This window comes from Euprymna scolopes, chromosome 7 (genome assembly GCF_053919585.1).
Source record: "Euprymna scolopes isolate OS-2025 chromosome 7, ASM5391958v1, whole genome shotgun sequence".
Taxonomy (NCBI): Eukaryota; Metazoa; Mollusca; class Cephalopoda; order Sepiida; family Sepiolidae; genus Euprymna; species Euprymna scolopes.
In genome coordinates, this window is record NC_136488.1 from 151,883,802 (window position 1) to 151,908,616 (window position 24,815).

General features: G+C 34.2%; 1 protein-coding gene and 1 pseudogene across 2 annotated transcripts in view; one reads left to right on the forward strand and one right to left on the reverse strand.

Annotated features, from left to right (window-relative positions):
* The window catches only part of LOC145280058 (regulator of telomere elongation helicase 1-like), a 1,039,981-nt gene that overhangs the window by 750,215 nt on the left and 264,951 nt on the right, over positions 1-24,815 (forward strand). For both annotated transcript variants that reach the window (XM_080131745.1, XM_080131746.1), the window contains exon 12: positions 3,351-3,423. In XM_080131745.1, the coding sequence (XP_079987871.1) occupies positions 3,351-3,423 (73 nt within the window). The remainder of the gene's footprint in view (positions 1-3,350; positions 3,424-24,815) is intronic.
* LOC145280517 (U2 spliceosomal RNA) lies at positions 7,186-7,311 on the reverse strand (annotated as a pseudogene).

A 24,815-nucleotide genomic window follows, 5' to 3' on the forward strand; every position in this document is an offset into this window, starting at 1 on the left:
CACATGTGAATGTAGATGGCACCACACTTTATGTTCAAACTCCTTTCTGCTACCTAAGCAACATATTGAATGCTGGTGGAGGTTGTGAACTTGCTATCACATTTCTGTTGTTTAGGGAAGATTCAGAAGGCTGCTGTCAATCCTTACTTTGCTCCGGTATCTTTATGGCAGGAAGACATGGGCCCCAAATACTTCTGATTTGCAATGGCTCTGGCATGAGGAGGTACATGTGGAGCAAAGAACTAGAAGAAAAAGATCTTTTCAACTATGCTTCATTAGAAGGTTGGTGTTAGTAGGATTTTCGATGCTTTGTGCACTCTGTGTCATAGCCTGCCACCTCTTGACTCCTTCATAACATGCTTGGATACTGTAGATACCAGGTTGTGTAGTAGATCAAAGAAGACTTGGCTTTAGTGTTTAAGAACTAATTTGATTGCAGCATGAATGATATCAACCCTCTGGATCAGACTGCATGGAGTGCAAGCATGTGATGTTGCCAGAATACTTGTATTACCTTAAATACCAAAACTTAATGTGAAATCAGTGACTAACAGGAAGAATTATAGCAGGTATGCTGACCTTTTCTTAGTGTTTAAGAACTGATTTGATTGCAGCATGAATAATATCAACCCTCTGGATCAGACTGCATGGAGTGCAGGCATGAGACGTTGCCTGGTGTTGCCCATTCCTAAGTTCAGAATACTCATATTACCTTAAATACCAAAACTTAATAATGTGGAGTCAGTGACTAGTAGGTATTCTGACCTTTTCTGGAGGATGCTACAAGGCAATGATGACCAACAAGAGGGAAATGAGTGTTTGAGTGGCTACTGCGAAAAAAGCACTGAATGGGGATCTTCATCACTCGTCATACAAGTCACAAAGATCAATTACGTACATTCAAGGTCTATAAGGACAACCTTATTACAGCCAAGAAACTCTGGAACAAGGTCAAACATCAAGTTCAGCTGGGAATATTCTGATTATTCTCAAAAACAGTTGCACAATACACACTGCAGCATGTGGATTATGGTTAGGGTTTACATGAAGTTCCGTGCATCATGAAGACTAAGTTCATTCAAACTGTGAAGATCTTTGGGTGTGTTTTCAGTGAAGCCACCCAACATTTTTGCAAATGAACTCTATTTTCAGATGGTACATCGAGTTGCTATCTACTGTTGTCAAACGCTGGGTAGAAAGGATGGTTGTGGGAAGGCTGTACATGTCGAAGCTCTGTGTCACACCTTTGAGAAAACCTAGAAGTAGCTGTCTGAGAACTTCTACAATTTCACCAGCCCTAATATCTAGGTCCTCAACTCACCTGGATTATGTGAACAACACCAACTATACCATCTGTGACACTTTGATGAGTTGATTTCTAGGACCAGGCTCTTGTTTAAGTGTCTATTGAAAGAAACCATGAATTCAGGTTTTGTCTAGAGAGTGTAGCAGAGGCACAAGGTGGCTACTTCGATTGAGTTATATTTGTTAAAATATCCTTTTGGGAAAACTTTGAATTTTTAGAAAATATTATTTATTGGCCAAAATATGACACTTTTCTTTCCATTTCCAAAAAGTTTCAATATCATCTCAAACATCCTGTACATTTACAGCATAAATAAACATTTAAAGATATTAAGAATTGAAGCAGAAAATCTTTTTCCGAAATGATTGGATTCAGCATTAATTCACCTGAAAAGGATTGATATGCCATAAAACAAAAATTCTAAAACAACAATTTCAGAGGGCAATGAAAAAGCCCTAGAAAATTATTAACCTGGGCGTTTGGAAGGGGGGGGTATGCTTAATTTACAGTGTAAACTGAACCTCCAAAGTCGTAAAATGGGGAAACGAATACTTTTTTATTTGTAACACCTTTAAAACCAAATGTCTCTCTTTTTATGACCAATGTCATAAACTATTCTCATAAGTCATCAAATTCTGTTCATTATTTTCAATGTTCTGTTCATTATTTTCAATGTTCTATTCATTATTTTCAATGTTCTGTTCATTATTTTCAATGTTCTATTCATTATTTTCAATGTTCTGTTCATTATTTTCAATGTTCTATTCATTATTTTCAATGTTCTGTTCATTATTTTCAATGTTCTATTCATTATTTTCAATGTTCTATTCATTATTTTCAATCTTCTGTTCATTATTTTCAATCTTCTATTCATTATTTTCAATGTTCTGTTCATTATTTTCAATGTTCTATTCATTATTTTCAATCTTCTGTTCATTATTTTTCAATCTTCATTTAACATCACATTTTCCTTGTTTAGAGTTCAGAGGTTTTCTGATGTTATGCAAACTCACTCTCCAGTTTTTACAGTTCAGCAGGTGAACTCTCTCTAGATGCCATTCTGTGCGGAGTTATGTCTAATCACTTGATCCTATTTACAATGTCTCCCCACGGGACAGAGTTAGACACCAGGGTCGTTTTTTAATGTGGAGAAAAGGAACAAAAATAAAAATTGTCTCAGTCGTGGAAGATTTCACCTCCACTGACAGAGAACAAGAAATTGAAGTGCAGCATCTGAAAAACAGATGCTACACTTTGATCTTGACCTGACTTGTTTCCCAGTTTCATTTGCCTAGCCAACCTTACTGCAACTTAAGGCAACCATACTGTTACAGTCAGGCTTATTCAGGAGGATGAGCACTCTGCATGACCATCTAAGGTAACCGATTTATCCTAAGAAAAACCTTTATGTTGGGCAAATGTATTGCTTTCAGAAAATCCTCTGATTTGATGTGTTGAGTTTAGTCAGATTTCACATTGCACATCCACCTAATCATACATGTCATTGCACATTAGTCAAGCGAGAGAGGACTGGATGAGGGTTCAGCATTCATTCCCATATAACATGACACTCTTGACACAGCTGTTATACGACTCACTCCAGATGTAGAGTATGATAGTTTGCAATTATATCAAAAGCAATATTTCATAAACATGCTCCATTCAACCTTGTGACTGAGTTCATATCCGCTACCTGCACTCAGCCTATATCCTATCTCCTAGATGGCAGAAAGAATCATCTCTAGGGTGTTGTCATCTAGTAGCATCTCTTTACAAAAGTCATCTTCATTTAATTTTGAATTTATCTAATTAACCTTTATCCTTAAGTGACTTTTAGCCTTAGTAAGTGATGACTCATAGAAATTTGACTGTCGACTTACTTCTGACTCACCTCAAGAAATTTATATTTTATTTTTTATTTAATATTTATTAATTTATTGATTTGGATTTTTACTGTTGCATCTTGGTTGATCGATGCACACAACTGAAATCTGTTATTAATAACTTTTAAGCCAATCTTGATTTTTGTTTTCTTTTATTATAGCCTGTGTGAAAGAATTTGAAGACATTCTTGATTCCGCTTCTATTGGAATAAAAGGACTTACCAAACCTGGAAAGTAAGTGTTTCTTTAGCAATCTACTTATTAAATATTTATGTAATAATTAGAAAAAAAAAATGTTTTTAATTCCTTCTTTGGTTTTTGTTATACCATTAACTTTAAGGTAAAAAAGCATAAATAAGCCCCTTTCTTTGATAAGCTCATATAATTGTTTTTCACTCCAATGGAAGACATATGAAATCTGTTGCTAAAGTTGTTTGAAAAATGGACCATTTTATTGCTGCAAAAAGTACCTCATTTCTGACACAATCTACATCTTGTTAGAAATTTTTTTTTATTTCTAACGCGCCTCTCTTTTCTTGGTTCCTTGTTATCCGAACAACTTGGTTAATTTTGAGAAAGAATAAAATTCTTGTATTTAAAATAACGTATATTTACAAGTAAAGGTTAAAGTTTCCAAAACAGTTGTTCTGGAGGAGTTTCTGTTTGTTGCAGAAAAAGAGAGTAATTTCTGAGAAGTGCTCGCTGTTAATCTTTTTTTTTCTTTTTTATTGTTGCAAGCAACTCCAAGTAATAGTGGGTAATTTGCATAAGTGGCTTTATGCAAATTACCTTACAAAGTTTGAGTACAAATAATTCTAACAATCTATAAGAACCAGATTGTTGCCATATTTGGGCTAGTGATTCTCTGTTCTGTTAGAGGGTTCTTGATAAAGTGCATAAATATATTTTCAATTTGATTGACCCGACACCTTCTTCCCACAGATATTGCCAGTCTCAGTCTTTTTCATAAATACTGTTATTGCATGTGTTCTTTACTATTGTCTGATATATTCCCTCCTGTCTTTGTTCCAGCTCATTTGACTCGTGGTCTAGTCATTTTCGTCAATTCACTGTTTTGATGGCTCAGTGTAAACTTCTTATTCCAGTAGCTTCTTTCCAAGAAATAATGACTTGTGGAACTCTCTTCCTGTTGCCTGTTTTTCTCTTACCTATAGCCTTGCTCTTTTCAAGACTAAAGTTAATAGGCACCTCTGATCTTTACGATAATCATATTTTGTTCTTGTTAATTACTTACCTTAAGTAGCTTCATGCCTTGTCTGGAGCGATTTTCATGAAAAAAATAAGAAACTAACTGTCTTTAGATGCAATAATTAATATGCATGCATCAGGGTGTCTGTACTGAGAGGAGACATATTTATAATGCATTTTCAGGAAATCATTTGGTTTGTGGAAACAATAATTAAACTTCAATTAGTCAACGTCACCCCAGATGTCCTAGTCAAAGGGGTTTAGCTCTGCTGAGTTAGGTGGTTATGCATTTATTGTGATGCGATCATGCAAATTGGCTACAATCTAATTTTCACTCCTTCTAATTTTGTGAGCAGATGCAGAGTCCTGCAGAAAAAATGTAGGGCCTTTAATCATATACGTAGTTCATCTAAAAATTTATAACTGTTCCCAGCATCTCACTGTAGCCAGCAACATTCAACTATAGACCCAGTTGAAGGAAATGGAATGGTATAACGTCCTTAAAACTAACACAGGATGAGAAAACGTGGTGTACATAACATATACAGATAAACACCTGCAGTTTATCTGGATCAGGTATCGATTCAGGTCGAAATATTTTTTTTATCGAGAAAAAAATCCTTATCATGCCATCATTTTTTTTTTTGGATGTTTCAGTTTGCTCACTACTGTGTCAACTAGGGTTGTAGAACCCATTTACTATAAGTCTTCAAAGGGGTGAAAAAATATAGTCCAAATGGGTGGGGGACACTGTTGGCTATGGGTGCCAAACTATGATGTTTAAGGTCGCTGAGCTATCCTTGTCTTGATTTCTTAAATGGTCGTGTAATTTGGAAGACTTGACTTTGACATTTATTTTTGCTAGGAAAGGCCCGATCTAATAAATCCTCCATTTTTATAAAACTCTGGCATTCATATGTCTGTATGATTCTAATTTAATTTGTGACAAGACAACACCTCGCCCATTTTATCTTATGGATACTAAAAAGTGGTAATTAACAGTTAACAGTTAATTGTATTGAGAAAATAGACTTTGGCCAGTGTTAACTTCTTAGGGCCTATGTTTGTCAGTGAGTTGGGGTCCTATTTTTATCTATCGCATACTGATAATGGACTACTATCTCAACTAAGACAAATTAGGCTCACCTCTTTGTTAACACTCAACAAGAGTTGAGCTTGCCTCTTGGTTAACACTCAACAGAACTTGGGCTTGCCTCTTGGTTGATTCCCAATGATAGTTAGCGGTGCTTCTTGGTTCATTCTCAATGGAATTTGAACTTTATTGTGTGCGGTAATGCACAGAATTAGAGAAAAAATACATATTCTTTAAAAAAAAAATCTCTTGTTACCTTTCTAAATTGATAATAAAGAATTTTTAAATATCTAATCATTGAATCGGTAGAAAATACACTTCTTGGTAAATTGTCACTTTTTCTCATTGAACGGGTTATAGTTAGCAGGTCAAGACCTCAGTTGATTAAAAAAGACTCAAGAATGGAAACCTTTTAGTTGCAGAGAAAATCATTAAAAAAAAAAAAAAAAATGGAGAAGTTTTACAATTACAACTCAAAAATGAAACACTTGTAAATGAGTGATAAAAACCAAGGAACTGACACTGGCAACAGAATGAATTGAAATGGCATTGTGTAAGCAGGCTGGTGCTGAATACAAAAGAATCAGTATGAGAAGGAATCGTGAAACTATGCGCACGAATAGACAAATATACTTGAAAAAAGATGTGACCTGTTAAGTAACCCATTGAGCACAGATTAATTTTTTTTAATCTGGTAAAAGTGAGTTTTCAAAGCCTGTGTAATATAAAAAAAAAAAAATAAGACAATATTCAAATTCTGTCTATATATATTTTTCTCTCTCCAGCTATGGTAATTTTCCGTTTTATTTGTAAGGAACTATTCCAATTCCATTATTCTTTCTTTTCTTTATTACCTTTGACTTTTAATTAACAAAGAGAGTAGAGGGGGGGGGAAATAGTTATGGAAGCGAGAGTAATAGATGACATATAAAACAAGAGTGGTGAGCAGTCAAAGGACATGCAGTGAGAGAGGGTGAAAGTGATAGATATAAAGTCAGTACGAGATGGAGTACTTGAGTTATTTACAAATTACAGCTAATTAGAAGAATTAAAAAGTTTGTTTTTGTTTACCCAAGCATAATTCAATCCCAAAATTGCATATATTTTATGTGATTAAAATATATTGGGGGGGGCCTTAGGGAAACAAACGTTGATTACCTCAGCTTTAGTATAATAATAGATTCAACTGGCTAATTATCCTTAAAGAAATAACAGTTGAGTTTATTACTGGAAAAGTTGAACTTAACGGACAGGGTCCACTGTGGTGCTTAACAGAATTTGAACAGCACAAAGTCATATTCAAAGAACAGTAAGTGTGTCGAAACTGTGAAGATAAAAATCCATTCAACACTGAAGATAAATGCAAACAAAAGCTGCACAAATTGCCATGATTACTACCCTGCATTCTCAACAAGGCCGATAGCCATTAGTCGCGTACTCTCGTGTAATGAATGAATGCGTGAATGTAGGATTGACATGAAATTCTTAATGATAAACTAAAATGACCGAAAAATGGGCTGAAATGACTTAAATAAATAAAAAGTAAATGACTTAGAATGACTTTAATGAACTTAAGGATGAATTGAATGACCTTAAGAATGACTTAAATGCTTAAAAAATAACTGGAATCCTTCAAAAACAACTTGAATGATCTGGAGAATGACTTGAATGGCTTTGAGACTGACTTGTTGTAAAGTGGGTGATCATTTTACATTAAATTAATACAGAAAAGTGATCCCCCACCTTATATCACAATAAGTACAGTATGTAGTAAGAACATATACTACACTTTGATCTTAGCCAAAAGGCCAAGAAAAGCTGTATTTATTTGCTCCCCCACCGAGCAAATTAGGCACAAGGCCGATTTTTAATGTGAGGAGTGAAGAAGAAATGGGGATCAACTCCCCGGGGAGTAGGGGAGCTGAATAGTGACAATTGGTATGAAGGGTTGCCCCTACATTGACCAAGGTCTTATATGTGGGGCTGCCTCCACATATGGTCTTTGCTTGCAGTATCTGCCGGAACAGATACTACACTTTGAGATATTTAAATCTTTTATTCAGGAAAAAATGAACATGAACAAAAAACTTAGGCATAAGGCCAACTCAAAAGGGGGGGGGGATGGGAGTCGTTGGTCATCCTTGTCACTCTAGAACTAAACAAAAGTTTCTGCTAGCTAGAATCTTCTTTCACCATAATACAGCATTCGCCCTTTCGTACTTGGGGACATCCTACTTAGCACCCAATTTTTAAAACATTTTTTATTAGCGTGCAAAAACAAAACAGATAACAACCTTGGCCAAGAAAAGCTTAAAAAGCTAAGAACAGCATCTATTAACAACAGACCTTTTGATCTTAACCAAAAAGGCCAAGCACAAAAGTGTTACGGACAGACCGACCTACAGACGTACCGATAGAGTGACAACAAGAGTCACTTGCACGCGACTAAAAATAAGTAATGAGTACAAGAGTGGAAGTAAATAGTGCAGTTGACACACAGAAGAAATGTATCAGCAATAGTCAAGATTGTTTCTTCTTTTTGACTTCCGGTCCCTGCTGTCCATTTGGCTGGATAATTAGACATGGTCAAGCAGACAAGCCATTCTCAACATGGGCAAGGTGGGATGGGGACTTTATATTATCTAAGAGGAAGATTATCATTAATCAGAAGAGACCATATCTTACTTGTCACTGTCGTTCCATATGTAGAGCAAAAACCAGAAGTCAAAAATAACAGGTAATCTTGACTATAACCAATGTATTCTGCTTTGAAAAGATAAAAATTGTTGATTCTTATATGAAACAAATCTGACCAATTAAACAGAAACAAATGCCGTAAGCTTATTGAAAAAACTGCTAGAGTTGAGTTCAAACGAATGGCCAAATTTCCAAAAACACCTAAGAAACATTTATACTGAATCTTACGAAGAAACTAAAGGTAATTAAAAAAAAAAAAAAACTAATAAAAAGAAACATATATGTATTAATAGGATAGCGTGTTTTTTATTTATTTTGTGTGTCACGCTTACATCCGTGTGACTGACGTTTAATTGTTACTAGCGGGCATACCCGGCATTGTCTGGGTGTGGAGAGGTTTTATGGTAAGGGTTTTGACCAACGGAACCCTAAAAAAAAACAAAAAAAAAAAAACATGAATAAATGAAAATAGCAGCAAGTAAGCACACGAATGCAAAAAAAAAATCTGCTGTAGCCAGACTTGAACCCGTAACACGAAGGAGGAAAAGGTGAAAAAAAGTCAACTGTTCAGCCCCTGTGCTCACCACGACAAATGACATCGGTGGGTTTCGAAATAAGGCTAGTCATTGCAAGGTGTATGATTTTGCAAAAATAATCCCTCCATGTAAAAAAAAACGGCCCAGTTGACAGTGAAAGAATGAATGTTTTTGGGTAATTTTTTAGGTATTTGTCGACCAAGAAACCAAGCTTTCAAACAATACCAATTTTGTCAGTGTTGATTGCGTGTGTCGAAAGTTTTAGTGAGACATGCAAACATTCACACACACAAACAGACATTTGAAATTTATATTATAGACTAGCAAGGATGCCCGGCGTTGCCCGGGTGTTTGGAGGTGTGTGTGGAGAAAAAAAAAAGTTGTAGTAGGTAGGCAGGCTTGAACCTTGACGCGAAGTCGGAAAAGAAAGTGAAAGAAAATGTAACATCTTACTGCTCGGCCATGACAGGACAGGAAGTGAAAAGGGGGGGGGCTATGGCAATGCCTTAACAAATAGCAATTGTCTGATATGAGGGTATTCCCCCACAGTGATGAAAACTGAATGCCTTCAACACCTGTTGGCCATGAAGGTCAGCAAATAGATTTTTTTTTTTTTTCGAATCTGTTTCACTTTTATACGAAAAAGCCAAACAAACACGCAAAAGGAAGAAATAGCATGAAAATAGTGCGAAAATAGCGTTAAAATAGCGTGTAAAAGTCGCTCAAATAAAAGATAGAGACACTTCCTTTTTTAAATCGGAGATATTATAATCTAGGCAGTATATAAAATGTTCTAAGACGTGGTAACCCCCTCCCCCTGAACGCCCCTCCCCTGAAAAAGGTTTTTGCCAGACATCCTCTATATATATAAAAGACAATATGTGTGTGTGTGTGTGCATTTTTTTCTGTATGTCCGACAAAGGCTTTTTTGGAGTGAATTCTCCAGGGGTGTAACTATTTCTTAGAACTTTTTATATACTCCTTAGATTATAATATCTACGATTTACGAAACGACGTCGTAAATATCTTTATTTCAGCAACTTTTATCTTACAAAATTATTGCTGTGAATTCGTTTTCTTTTCTACTACTACTACTAATATTACTATGACATGATATTTGACCTAGAAAACCATACGTTCACATTCAACCACCTACGTTTTTAAGCGTTTATTTCCGGCTGTTCTCAAGTCCCTGCCTTCGTGGCATCATGCTAAGTGATCAGACTATTAACTTCAAGGCTTTTTACGCTGTTTTTTGTTTTTGTTTTGTTTTGTTTTTCCGATTGTTTTTAACAAGTTTAACATCGTTTTTTTTTTTTTTTTTTTTTTTTTAATATTTAAACAGGGTTATTACTTCGCTTATTATTTAGTTTCCATTTTTTTTAATCCACCACCCCCCTCCCCTGCAACACACACGCCTCCAAACACGCGGGCAATGCGGGGCACCCCCGCTAGTACAAAATAAATGCACACACTTTTATATTTCTTTTATATAATAGAAGATGGATTTCCATTTCTTGTAATAAATAATTTTACCAAGAATTCTTCATAAGTTTCGGTTTCAACTATAGCCGTTGGCACTTAAGTCCTCTATTTTTTTAAAAAATAATTTTATAAAAAATTCTTCATAAGTTTTGGTTTCGGTTTCAATTATAGCTGAAGGAACTCAAGTTATGCATATTTATATATATATATATATGTATATATATATATATATATATATATATATATATATATATATATATATATGTTTTTTTTTTCATAAGTTTTAGTTTCGATTCAAACTGATGCACCCAAGTCATATGGATATATTTTTTTTTATTTTTGAAATCACAACTTTATAATATATAAGAATCTATATAAAACTGAGTCTACAATAATATATACAAAATCTGCATAAATTAAAATATCATATTTAAGCATATTTTACAACTGGGTCAAACCAGGTGTCCCTGCTATTTGGATAAATACTTTTGCAGTTTTAACAAAAGAGCTGCAATAATATCAGAACGTCTCCATTTACGCTGAACATACACAGAATGCCAACATCAATATATTACGTATGAATGAGTTCTCTGTGAAATTTCCACAGGTCCTGCTAGTTTACACAAATATATAGAGTAATATAATTAAAAAAAAAAAGAAATAAAAGGTAATTTTTAAATAAGAAACAAAGGGTGATTAAAAAAAGAAACACATGGTAAAAAAAAACTTGAAATAAAAAAAATGGCTACTTATTCAGTTTATGACACAATTTTCAGCAATATTGTGGTGGCATCGTCTGGCAGGTCATATAAGCAGCCAAAAGACACTGAAGCAAAAACTGCCAAATGATAATTTTAAAACATGGTGCTACCCCTTCATCTTGAGAATGACTTTCTATTAAGAAAGCCATTTTTAACATGAAGAAAAAGATGAGTTCATGTCAACATAGTATTGAAAATCATTTTTTACTTAAAAATTTTTTTTTTGTGATTTAATGAATTTCATGCTTCCATGGAAACTTGTTTTCTGACAGCTGATTGGATAATCGCTTCAGCATCTTCCGGTTGTAACTTGTCAGGGGATGCTGCTGTGAAATTGCCAGAGATTGGGCCAGAAACTGGACAAGAACCTGAAGATAAAACAAAATGAACAAATAAAACAATTTTTTTTTTTTTTATCTAAAATCCTTGTCCACAAATTACCAAATACAAGAGATCCCGAATAAGTTTACCGCGACCAATGTAGAATAGCAACACAAAAAAAAAAAAAAAAAACGAACAAAGGGATGAGAGTTCTAAAAAGAAAGAATTATTCATCTCCTTTGATTGTTATCTCAAGCAGATTTGGATCACTCAAAGAGATAAACATTGACGCTAAATCAAACCATGAATCCAAATCAAACTAAATCATGCATAACAAAATAATCCAGTGGAATATTAGCAGTGCAAAGGCGGTAATGAACCGATTCTCTTGACGAGAATATGATTGTCAGCAATAACATTAACATTAAACATTACACCTCGTACAATCATATACACAAAAAATACTGGAAAAGCATTGGTCAGAATGTTAATAATTGTCAATAACAAAATTTCATAAATCCAAATCCTTCTGTGCACAGAACGTGCGGGATTGTCATTACTCTAGAAAAATAAAAGCAACCATTTGTTCCATTTATAATAATGCCGAATCACGAAATCATCCGATCAGAAAAAGATCATTTAATAAAACGATTCCCCAAAGCATTACTTTTATTGGAGGATTTCAACCGCCAAAATGAAATATGGAGAAACAAAGAGAAAAATCAAAAAAGTGCTGATTCGAGAACAATAATGAAACAAATGCTTGCATTTAGCAATAAATCTGACTCTATGTGAGCCAATCATATACATGGATTTTTTTTTTTTTAACTCTAGGGAGTCACCACTTATCAAGGCCCAAAGACCACTCGAGGATAAGAGAAAATAAGTATATGTAGCAATCTTTGTGGTGGAAATTGGGCATAATTAGATTATTTAAGGGGACAGCTCAGCAAGAACTTGTTTACATTGGACTTGAAGACAACCATGTTGAAGTTAGCTGGAAAGCAGGCCAGCAGAACAGTTCCATAAGCAGGCAGTTCTAAGAAAGAAGCTTTTTTCATGGAATTTTTGTTTAGATCTAGGTACAGATAGAGAGTGGGGGAAATTGTTGATGGTGGTTGTAACTAAGTGTTTTTGTTAAAGTTTTGCGGGGCAAGGATCATAGATTGAAGCTCAAGCGAGCACTTGCCATGAAAATAATGATAGAGCAGAGACAGGCTCACGGCGTCTCTTCTGTGGAAAAGAGGTTGCAGTGAAGAAAGAAGGGCATCACTTAATAGGTTTTGAAACTGGTTTTGAACTCTATCAAAGCAATTGAGAAGTTTTATTACCACACAAGCTGAAAGACCCAACATATAAAGTCAACAGTAGGTTCTTTGATATGACAATGGTGCGTTCAAAATGAATGTTTCTGTTTAAAGCACAATTTCACAATGATACTTGACTTTTTCATTTTAAACTTAAATTCAAGTCATTATCACCGCACAACCAGTAATGCCAGGCATATAAAATCAACAGTAGGTTCTTTGATATGACAGGGGCACGTTTGAAATGAATGTTTTTATTTAGAATACAATTGGAGCATGATAATTGACTTTTTCTTTTTAAACTTTATTTCAAGCCATTATATATAAAAATAATTTCATAAATAAATGAAATATACAAATTACTCATCTCAAAGAATTCCAATAATTGAATCCTATTTAATTACGATTTCCTGCCGCACATGAACCTAGCACGATTGATGTAAGGGCTCAAAAAAAAAAAAAAGAAGTGCTAATGATTACATAAGAAATGATCACGTGTTCAAAGATTGGAACAGTTTTTCGGGACAATTCGCATCGCAAGAGGCTGAAAGACAGGGCGTGCCCAAAAGTGTAGAGATCTAAATGAATGTTTACTTGAGACCTGTCCGTTTGTCAATCAATTTTTTTTTTTTTTTTTACAAGGTGGCCACCACTTATCAAGGCCTGGAAGCCACTCAAGGATGAGAGTTATTGTAAGTACAGTACGTTAGTGTGGATATTTTAAGTGTCTACTTAGGGGGCGGTTCATCAGGAATTTGTTTACGTTGGACTTGAAGACATCCAAGTTGTAGTCAGGATGGAAGCAGGCAGACGGAACAGAGTTCCACAGGCATGCAGTTCTAAGAAAGAAGCTTTGTTCATGGAATCTACGTTTTGATTTAGGCATAGATAAAGAGTGGGGAAAGTTTTTGACAGTGGATTCAGCTAGACGGGTGTTTTTTGTAAAAGAGTGGCGAGGGGGGACCAGAGATTGGAGTTCAGACGAGCATCTGCCATGGAAATAACGATAAAACAAAAATAGGCTTACAACGTCTTTTCTGTGGGAGAAAGGTTGCAGGGAAGAGAAAAGGGCAACAAATTAATTTTAGCCTTTTTTTTTTTTTTTTCAGAATAAATTAATATTGGTCTCTCTCCTTGTAGAAGGAAGTTTTCTCCTAATAAAAACCTTTAAAAGCGCCAACAAGTCACTTTGTGTTGTTCATACATGAGTTTTAGCTCCTTAGGGTATGTTTTAAAACTGTTTATAACATTTTATTCTATTTCAGAACGATTCATTTTGAAAAGGGATAAATCTTTTGGCAACCAACGACATCAAATGTTTTCCAATTACCTTTATCTTTGATGATCAAGTGATACCATTCTAAAAATTTGTGTGAAAGGTGATAACGTACGCACACAAGCAAAGCGTCTAAGTGTATTACATCAGTGTTTTGATTACATTATTTTTTTGATAACCGCACAGGTAAAAATTGCAAGATGGTCGACTGACTGTTAAGCCCATTCAAGATCACACTTCCCACTGATGAGACGATAACCAAAGTGTCCTCTATTATTGAACAGTATTAAAACAAAGACTGTTGGACATTCATGACAAACTTGGGTACTTATCCAGTTTACAATCAAATCTCCAGTAACTTTGCGTCGGCATCTTCCATAAAGGCCGACGCAAAAACTGACGGCTGATTAATTCAAAGCATTGTGTTCCTCCCTTTCTCCATGTTAAGAATGGCTTTCTAAATAGAAATCCATTCTTAATATGTGGGAAGGGATATTTCATGTTCACATGGAATGTTAAAAGTTATTTTCAGATTAAAAGTTCTGTTCTTGGTTCAATGATTCATTGAAATTTGTCAAATTTTAACAGCTGATTAGATAATCGCTTCAGCATTTTCTGTCTGTGTGCGTAACCTGCTGGAAGATGCCAGTGCAAAGTTATTGGAGATTAGGTCAAAAAATGAATAAGTATCCAAACTTGGTGAACAAGTCTGATCTTCAATCTATAGCCCCACCTCACCCCCCCCACTCTCGGCAAAACTTTCACAACAAGCACTCGTTTAGCTACAACCAATATCAACAATTTCTCCCATTCTCTATTTGTGCCTAAATCTGAACACAAATTTCATGAACAAAACTTCTTTCCAAGAATTGCCCGCCTGTGGAACTATGTTCCCCTGGCATACTTTCCAGCTGTCTACAACATGGTCGTCTTCAAGTCCAATGTAAACAAGTTTCTGATGTCTCGCCCCCTGCAATATTCAAATTATACCCAACTGCCACCACCAACGATCACTAAGCTGTTGTTTCAGTGACCGCCTTCCACTTAGTAACCCTTTTCCTTGAGTGGCGTCCAGGCCTTGACAAACGATGCCCCCCCTTGTTAAAATAAAAAAAAAGAAAAGAAAAATATCTGAACACAAATTTCATGAACAAAGCTTTTCTAGAATTGTCCGCCTGTGGAATTCTGATCTGCTAGTATGCTTTCCAGTTGACTACAATATGGTCGTTGTCAAGTCCAATGTAAATAAGTTGTTGAGCCACCGTCTTAAATAATAAAATTCTACCCAATTTCCGCCACAAGCGATCACTATGCTGTTGTCTCAGTGTTTACCATACTCTCATTAACCTTTATCCTTGAGTGGCCCTCAGGCCTTGATAAGTGGTGATTATCGTGTAAACAGAAAGTCAGGGATAGACTGAATTTTATTTGTACCAAATATGGTTGGATTACAGAAAGGATTGTGAATTTTATTAACGATTCTAAGGATGCCATTTTTATCAAGAGGGTAGGGAGGGTGGTCACCATGTATTTTCTGAATTACTGGATTTTATACTGTAACCGATTTTCCTTTTGTTTCTAACTTAATGGATTATCTTTGCTATACTGATTCATCTATCACATTCATCGCTTTCCATTCTCTTCGACAGCGATGGGGGGGGGGGAGAAAAAAAATGTATTCGATTCGGAATGAAAACTTAATTTTTTAAGAATTTATTATATTGAGATATGAGTCATACCATTGTTTGTTTTTCTTCCTTCAGAAAGATGGCAGCTGTGTCAGACTGACCATTTGGATGAAGACATCCTCTCTATTTTCGAAGATGCTTCTTTCGCATTTTCTTTCTTCCCTTCGACCTTAATTTACTGTCTGGCTCACAACATGTTTTTCTACTCCTCTTGTTTTTTTTATTTATTTATTTATTTATTTTTTATTTATTTATTTATTTTTTCGTATTTTGAATTTTCACTTTTGCCATATTTTACTTTTTCCCCTTCTGTATACAGTTAAATTCTAAATTCTTCCACCAATATTTTGCTTCTTTTGTACATCTTTATTTTAATTTTATTTTTTATAATTTCTATGGAGTCTGAGTGAGAGCATGACTCTGTAGTTTTCTTTTATTTATTGTTAGTAAATGTCTTTATGATCCTCTTTCTCTTTGCAGTTTTAATCTTGTTTTTTTATTTATTTATGAGATATAAACCTCCTCAATTTCATTAAACTGCTATTATTATGGAAAAAAAAAAAACTTTTGTGGGGAGGGTCGTCTGGTAGTTTTTGTTACCTTGGATTCATGCAATGATCTTCCTATACTTTTTGTTTTATTTTTGTTTCAACTCATTTGTGGTTAATCAGCATCACCTGATTATATGTTAGTTTCTGCACTCAAGGATTTTCCTTAAGATTTCAGCTGTTTTCATGTGCTGTCAATCCTCCAATTTTTATAGTCTTTTTACTATTTTTTTTTTTCTTAATGCTCCGTTAATTATTGTTATACAGTAACTTTCTTGATATTCATTCCAATTCTTTTGCAACATGTATTTGCTCAGTTTTTCTTTCTCATTGATTTTCACACTGTGAACTGCTGGGACGATGAAATCTATGATTTGATAGGTTTTTACCTTCTTCGTGACTATTATCATATCCACTCTCCTGACTTGGGTGTGTTTGTCCTTCTATATTCCAAAATATATTATGATTTTTGTTTTTCGTTACTTGCTCTGGTTTATGTTGATATCATTTGTCTGTATGTGGAACAGTTCCTGGTGCACTGCCTTCCCAATACAGTCATGTCTGATTCTGTATTCCTTTGCTAGTTCGCTGCATTCACTTATGATGTGATTGAATTATATCCGCTTTTGCCCATAATTTGCTGGGTTTTGTCTATCGTGGCTTCTTTTTTTTTTTTTTTTCTTTTTTCTTAATTTTATTTTTCTTACTCTTTTTTTTTTGTCATCTTCCTTTTTCTTTTCTTTTTCTATTATACTTCTTTTTCTTCTTTTTATATTTATTATTCTTATTTCTTTTATTCAAAAACTGAGATGGGAATTACAGTTTAACCCAGGATTCAGAAGAAATTCGTTGTCAAGTGTTCGGACTACTAATTCTACAGCCGTGTTGTCATCATGTATAAATGAGATTTTCTTTCTCTATAATATAAATCTTACCTGTCTGTTTAAATGTATGTATCTACGTTTGTATATCTCGAAAAGAATCTTTCGACAGAGGCGACGGATTTTTACAAGATCGGTATCATTTTGAAGCTCGACCCTTCGAACAGCAAATATCGAAAAATTGGCTAAAAACATTAATTCCTCCACCCTCAATTGGATACTTTTCTACAGGGAAGGGGTCGCTTTTTTTGCCGATATTCTCGAAAGTCATCGCCTCTTCTCGATTGTCTAGCCTTAATTTAAACCTATGTCACTTCTGGTTTGGCGATGGGCGCAACAGCTAATGTGTCACGTTTTTCTTTTTTTCGCTTTCTTTTCCTCCTTTGTGGTACGGGTTCAAGCCTGCCTGCCTACTACCACTTTTTTTTTTGTGCTCGCAATTTTCCTTTTTTTTTTCTTTTTTTTTCTGCTCAACCAACAGTCTTACACACACCTCCACTTTCTTTTCAGTCTTCACGTCACGAGTTCGAGCCTACCTACTTTAACTTTTTATTTATTTATTTTATTTATTTTATTTATTTTTTTTTTTTGCTCAACACACTCCTACAAACACCTGAGCAACGCCGGGCAATCAGGTCAGTTAAAAATAAACTAAAAAAATATATTAAATTCATAAAACCTTGGAAAACACATCCACACTCTAAATAATAGAAGGTAGGTATAAATTATTGCCAGGAAAACTCGACGACGTTGCTTGGGATTGAATGAGAAACTATTATGTCGTTTTTTGCTATGCTCATAATATCATACTACTTTCCCTTTAGGGGACACTTTGAAATTCGAAACCACTTAAATTGTCTTTTTGGGAGATTTTTTTACATATTTAATTTTCATCAAAATAGGATATATTTGAAGCTTTAAGAGGAGTTTCTGTGCCATTCAGAAGTGGAGAAGGGACACTTACTGATTGAGGACCACTTTGATTATCTTCATTGGAAATTTATATATGTTCTTATCTAACCTTTATTTCTATAGAGAACACACACATATTAACATATATAAAGAAAAATGGCCGACACGGAATCACTCGGCTACATACTACACAATTTTTCACCAGACACCAAATCGAGAGAGTGGAAAGATCAGAAAAAGAGAGAACTCTGTTGTATTCAACCAGGCATGCCTTAAAAAAAATTACTTGCTATATATATATATATATATATATATATATATATATATATATATATATATATGATGATGATGAAAATAATGGAAATAGTATTCCGACAAAATAGAGAAAATAAAAAGGAACAAACCGTATTATGTGTTCATCAACGTTTTGTCTTTATTTCGAGACTTCCTCTGGATGAATGAGATTAAGAAACCAAAAAATATACCAGTACAAAATATTTGATATTTTCAAATATTTTGTACTGGTATATTTTTTGGTTTCTTAATCTCATTCATCCAGAGAAAGTCTCGAAATAAAGACGAAACATTGATGAACACATAATACGGTTTGTTCCTTTTTATTTTCTCTCTCTCTCTCTCTCTCTCTCTCTCTCTCATATATATATATATATATATATATATATATATATATATAGATTACTTCATAAATTAGTATACGAAAGTAAATTTATGCGTAAATTTTAAGTATTTACTTCAACAGTGCTCAATACGTAGGTAGAGCTAGGTAGTAAGTTATAAAATATATATGGCAATTAAGCTACACAGAATATTTCGCGTTTCATCCATGCTAGCTAGGAATATTCTGTGTAGCTTAATTGCCATATATATTTTATAACTTAATATATATATATATATATATATATGTGTGTGTGTGTGTTATTTATTTGTTTTTGTTTTGCAATACTTTTAAATGAATTCAACTATTTATATGAAAGTGCATTTTTGCCTAAATGCAAGTTGGGTATAATTTTTCCTTTTACCAATTTAATACCTTTAAATGGGGAGTGGCATATATATTGTTTTAAAATATAATTATCCACTGATATGTGTTTTGTCACCTACATCTCATCACAGTGGCTGAATCTATGTAAATTGCAATATATCCAGCAGTTACGTGAGATAGTCCAGTGGTAGAAGTTTAGGTTTCTTTCCATGATTATATATATATATATATATATATATATATATATATATATATATATATAAATGAATGATAGCATAAAGCGCTTTTAAGAAAATCAGCCTTTTAAAGCATTGATTAATTGATTAAAAACAATTTAAGCTCTCCGAACTTGACAGTGTGTACCTTTAGTTTATATTGAGATTTCAATTGCATTCAGTGAATCGGAAGATGGCATAAGAGTTAGAAGTACCAATTTTCAGAATGACAGTTTAGTTTCAATCCTAGCTTGAAGCACTTGCTTATCCAGTCGCACTGAAGCAAAATAGTCTTGTCTGTGCTGTATAGTGGAAGATTTCTAAGACAGATGCATGATTCAGCCTGAAGCCGACCATCAGGAATAATGTATAGCCATGATTAAGTTGACCGAAATATATAAGTAAATTTTTTTTGTGTTATCCTTTTTCAACGATGTATCAATCCACCATAAAGAAAATTATCTGGAAAATATCATTACGCCTTGATCTTATTGAAGCATAGATAACATCTTGCTAAATTGTTATTCAAAATTTAAAGGAAAAATTGGAAGGAAATTTGAATACTGCTATTGTTAAAATATTGCATGAAGGTGTAAGATCATTCGAAGATGATTGTGGAGAAGTTGATAATGAAGCAGACTGACAACCAAGGTGTGCCAGGTTCGAATCCAGTCAGTTTCATAGCACCACTTTTATTTATGAACTAGATCCTCCTAGACAGACCTCACAATATTATTGATATAAATAAATTAAATGTAAAATGCATTTCATTTTTATAATTGTTAAATGTGAATGCAGACCTTCCTGTTACCTGCTTCCCTAATTGTACTGATGCAGAAGTTCAAATGTAACATAAACCAACATCTTGTTAATCTTTCTTAGGCATGGTCCCAATTAGTAGCCCCTTTTGTTCAAGTGGTATTATTCTTTGTTTGGGATGGAATTAAATAAAAAAAGCGTTTCACTATGATATTCTTTATAATATAGAACCTATATTAGGTTGCAATTACTTGATATAGAGGCAGTGCTTATATACAACGTGGGTAGTCTTAGCCATTGTACCGCAATCAATATAATTTGCCTAACACAACGAAGAGTTGATCAATTCTGAAAGAAACCATCAGGCTGCTCAACAGTTCATCCATCACCTGTCTGCCAGAAATTCATATACCCTGATCAAGGAGCTAAGTGGGTACTCGACCTTGCCCAAGGGTCTCCCATTGGCTACTAAAGGGAGGAGACACCTTACTGCTCCTGCTGGTGGAAGTGTTTTCGTCCCACCACATTTTTATATTTATACCACAATGTTTGTCTTTTTTTATGGACATCGCTTCAGACAGGGCATGAAGCCATTTGTTGTAAAGCACTAACATGAACAAAAGATGATTATTGCAAAGACAGAAAATGCCTGTTAATTTTAGTGTTGAAAAGACCAAGGCTATAGATAGAAGAAAAATAGTCAGCAGGAAGAGAGTTCCACAAGTCTGCGATTTTTGGAAAGAAACTACTGGAATTGGAAACTGTATTATAACAAGACATTTGAATAGCAAATTGGTGACGACCACTAGACAAACGAGTCAAATGAGCTGGAATAAAGGAAGCAGGAATAGATCTGACAGTTCTGAAGAACACATGCTATAATAATACATACCAGAGGAGACCTTTCTAGGGCATTTTACAATCAGTCAACCAGAAGGGACATTTCCAGGGCATTTTACAATCAATGAACCAGAAGGGACATTTCCAGGGCATTTTACAATCAGCCAACCAAAAGGGACATTTCCAGGGCATTTTACAATCGGTCAACCAGAAATGACATTTCCAGGGCATTTTACAATCAGCCAACCAAAAGGGACATTTCCAGGGCATTTTACAATCAATTAACCAGAAAGGACATTTCCAGGGCATTTTATAATTAAATCAGAGAGGACCTTTCCAGAACATTTTTGTAATGTTAAAACTTCGTTACATTAAATATAGTAACATAAAAACAACTCATCTTTATTAGTTTTGCCTTAAAAGCAACACCAATTTTTCTTTTTGGAATATTCCACTTCCTTTTAAAGGGATGATCAGGATGATAACAGCCATAGCGACAACCATATCAATATAAAGATTAGACTAGCAACATCACATCTGTGAGAGAGAAGGTGCAGAGAAGGAGCAAAATTACAGATATTTTTCTGGACCTTATCAATAACCCTTAAATGAAACGGCGCAAATACAGCAACTACTCCATGCGAGGTCTGATAGTAGAGTTGGAGAAATACCGAATAGCCTCAGGTGTGGAAAAAGTGTTTGGAGCAATAGAAAGAACCAACTTTAAAAGGATCAGAAAGAGCAGTGGATATAATCTATGAACTGCACGAAAGATTTGATGAGAAAGGAAGATCAGGAGGTTTCAGAGTTGATTTCTCAAGAGCAGAGTCACCCATAAAAAAATCCAGGAACAGATTTGCTGTCTCTATTTTTCCTCTTTTATTTAATAAAGTAGTTTTATTTTTTTATTTTTTTTTTACATAGGAGTCACCATTTATCAAGGCCCTTAGGCCACTCGAGGATAAGTGTTATTGGGTGTAAAGTAATCAATAGAATAATATCGTACTAATTGTTATTAATGGAAATTTGGCAGATTGGATTACTTAAGGAGGCGGTTCATCAAGAATTTGTTTATGTTGGACTTGAAGACAACCAAGTTGTAGCCAGCTGGTAAAACAGTCAAACGGAAGAGAGTTCCACAGGCGTGCAGTTCTAAGAAAGAAGCATTGTTCGTGGAATCTATGTTTTGATTTAAGCACAGTTAAAGAGTGGGGAAAGTTATTGACAGTGGTTTCAACTAGACGGGTGTTTTTCAAAAAAGATTGGCAAGGGGGGACCAGAGATTGGAGCTCAGACGAGCACTTGCTGTGGAAATAATGATAAAACAAAGACAGGCTCGCAACATCCCTCTGTGCGAAAGAGGTTGCAGTGAAGAGAAAAGGGCATCCTCCACTAAGTTACGGCAGGATTAAGGCAGGATTAGCTGCTTCTAGCAGCTCATACCAAGATTTGTTTCTTTGCAATTGTATCGCCTTTATAAAAAGCGCCATATTATTTTGTAAATTATCCAAATTAAAGAGTTTATAAGTATAGGACTAATAGTCTTAAACTCTTACAATCTAAATGCATTTCAATATCAGTAAATTTTTGTTAGTCTCTTCTAAATAATCAGAAAGAACATGATTTTGTCACTGTCTGTTATTCTATTATTCTAAATCTTATTCTCTTATTCCATTATTCTTTTGATTATCTTAGAATTGTTTCATAAATTTTTGCATGAAGTTATCTGACTAGAAATGTAAAAATAAAGCAAAAAAAACAAAACTGATTGAACTGGATATTTTCAGGAAAACTTTGCTTTATCCAAAAGAGAACATTCTTTTCTTACTAATATGTCACCACCTATTGGGGCTTAAGGGCCACTTGAGGATAAGGGTTAAAGAGACAATGCCATAATGATTGGCACAATTTGATTGTTTAAGAGGATGACTCAACAAGTACTTATTTACATTGATTTGAAAATGACTGTGTTGTAGTCAGCTGGGAAGCAGTCTTGCATTATTGTGTTTCACAGAAGAGCAGTTCTACAAAAAAATTTGTTCATGGAAGTTCTGTTTAATTTTAGATGTTTCAACAACAACACTCAGCATTAGTCAACAGAAAAGACCCAATTCTCCTTTACAATAACGTGCCCGACCACACGTTGCTAACCCGACCCTGAAGAAATTGAACGAATTGAGCTATTAAACTCTGTCTCATCTGCCATACTCTCCAGATCTCTCACCTACCGACTACCACTTTTTCAAGCATCTCGACAACTTTCTGCATGAGAAATGCTTGAAAAAACCTAAGCGATATTAAAAACGCCTTCAGCGACGTCATCGCCACCAGAACGCAAAATTTCTACATTACTGGCATAAATACAATTGTTTTGCGTTAACAAAAGTGTGTTCATTCTGATGGTGCTTATTTTGATCAATAAATTTTCGTTTGAGCCGAGATATGTTTGCCTGAATTTAAATGCTAAAAACCGCAATAACTTTCTTGTCATCCTGATATAAAACATGCTCCCCAAATTATCCAAAATTGCACTTCTATTCATATCTCTAAAAGTACACACGCTCTTCGCTTTCTAAAAAAACAAAAAAATTGTTATTGACGTTTATTTACAGGATTCAAGTAGTAGTGATCACAGGGGAAGATAACTCATGCTTTACTTGTTTTCTTTCCTTTTTATGAAAAAAAAAAAATTGTAATGGTAATAATCTGTCATATAACATGCAAAAAGTCTTTGAATCCTCTTAACAAATAATACCAATGAGAGAGAGAGAGAGAGAGAGAGAGAGAGAGAGAGAGAGAGTTTTGTGCCGAAGAATTTAGGCTGCTTCTATCCTGGCATAGTAATAGCAACGCGGCCTGCACGCACGCACACACACACACACACACACACACACACACACACACACACACTCGCTCGCTCACTCCACAAAAATCAATATCTCTTCTTGGCCTTCGTCTCTGAGAAAGAAAACGTTCAGTTGCTTATGCACATTTTTTTTTTTTTTTTTTTTTCTCTCCACGCCTTGCCGGCATTCTTGTGTACACGTGCGGCGGCTGCGGCGCTCACACACGCATTGTTACGCTCACCATTTTCAGGTGAGCTATGTCTACGACGAACGACGAGGATGGGGGAAGGGGGGAGGGGGCTTGGCATTAACAAGCTTTGATCAAATGAGACCATTTATTAAAAGCTGAAAGAGATTGTAACCATTTTTAATGCATTATTTGTTGCTTCTTTTTTTTTTTAACCCTTTTATGAATATTTTTGCATGGCTTCAATTATTAAGGGATTTTAAAATTTCTCACTTAAAGCAGTTCATATAAATAAGCACACTCTCTCATACACATGCATGAATGTACTTTTATATATATTATTGTTTCATGTATGTACGTTTATATATATTATTGTTTCATGTATGTACGTTTATATATATTATTGTTTCATGTATGTACGTTTATATATATTATTGTTTCGTGTATGTACGTTTATATATATTATTGTTTCATGTATGTACGTTTATATATATCATTGTTTCATGTATGTACGTTTATATATATTATTGTTTCGTGTATGTACGTTTATATATATTATTGTTTCATGTATGTACGTTTATATATATTATTGTTGTTTCGTGTATGTACGTTTATATATATTATTGTTTCATGTATGTACGTTTATATATATTATTGTTTCATGTATGTACGTTTATATATATCATTGTTTCATGTATGTACGTTTATATATATCATTGTTTCATGTATGTACGTTTATATATATTATTGTTTCATGTATGTACGTTTATATATATTATTGTTTCATGTATGTACGTTTATATATATCATTGTTTCATGTATGTACGTTTATATATATTATTGTTTCATGTATGTACGTTTATATATATTATTGTTTCATGTATGTACGTTTATATATATTATTGTTTCGTGTATGTACGTTTATATATATTATTGTTTCATGTATGCACGTTTATATATATTATTGTTTCATGTATGTACGTTTATATATATTATTGTTTCATGTATGTACGTTTATATATATCATTGTTTCATGTATGTACGTTTATATATATTATTGTT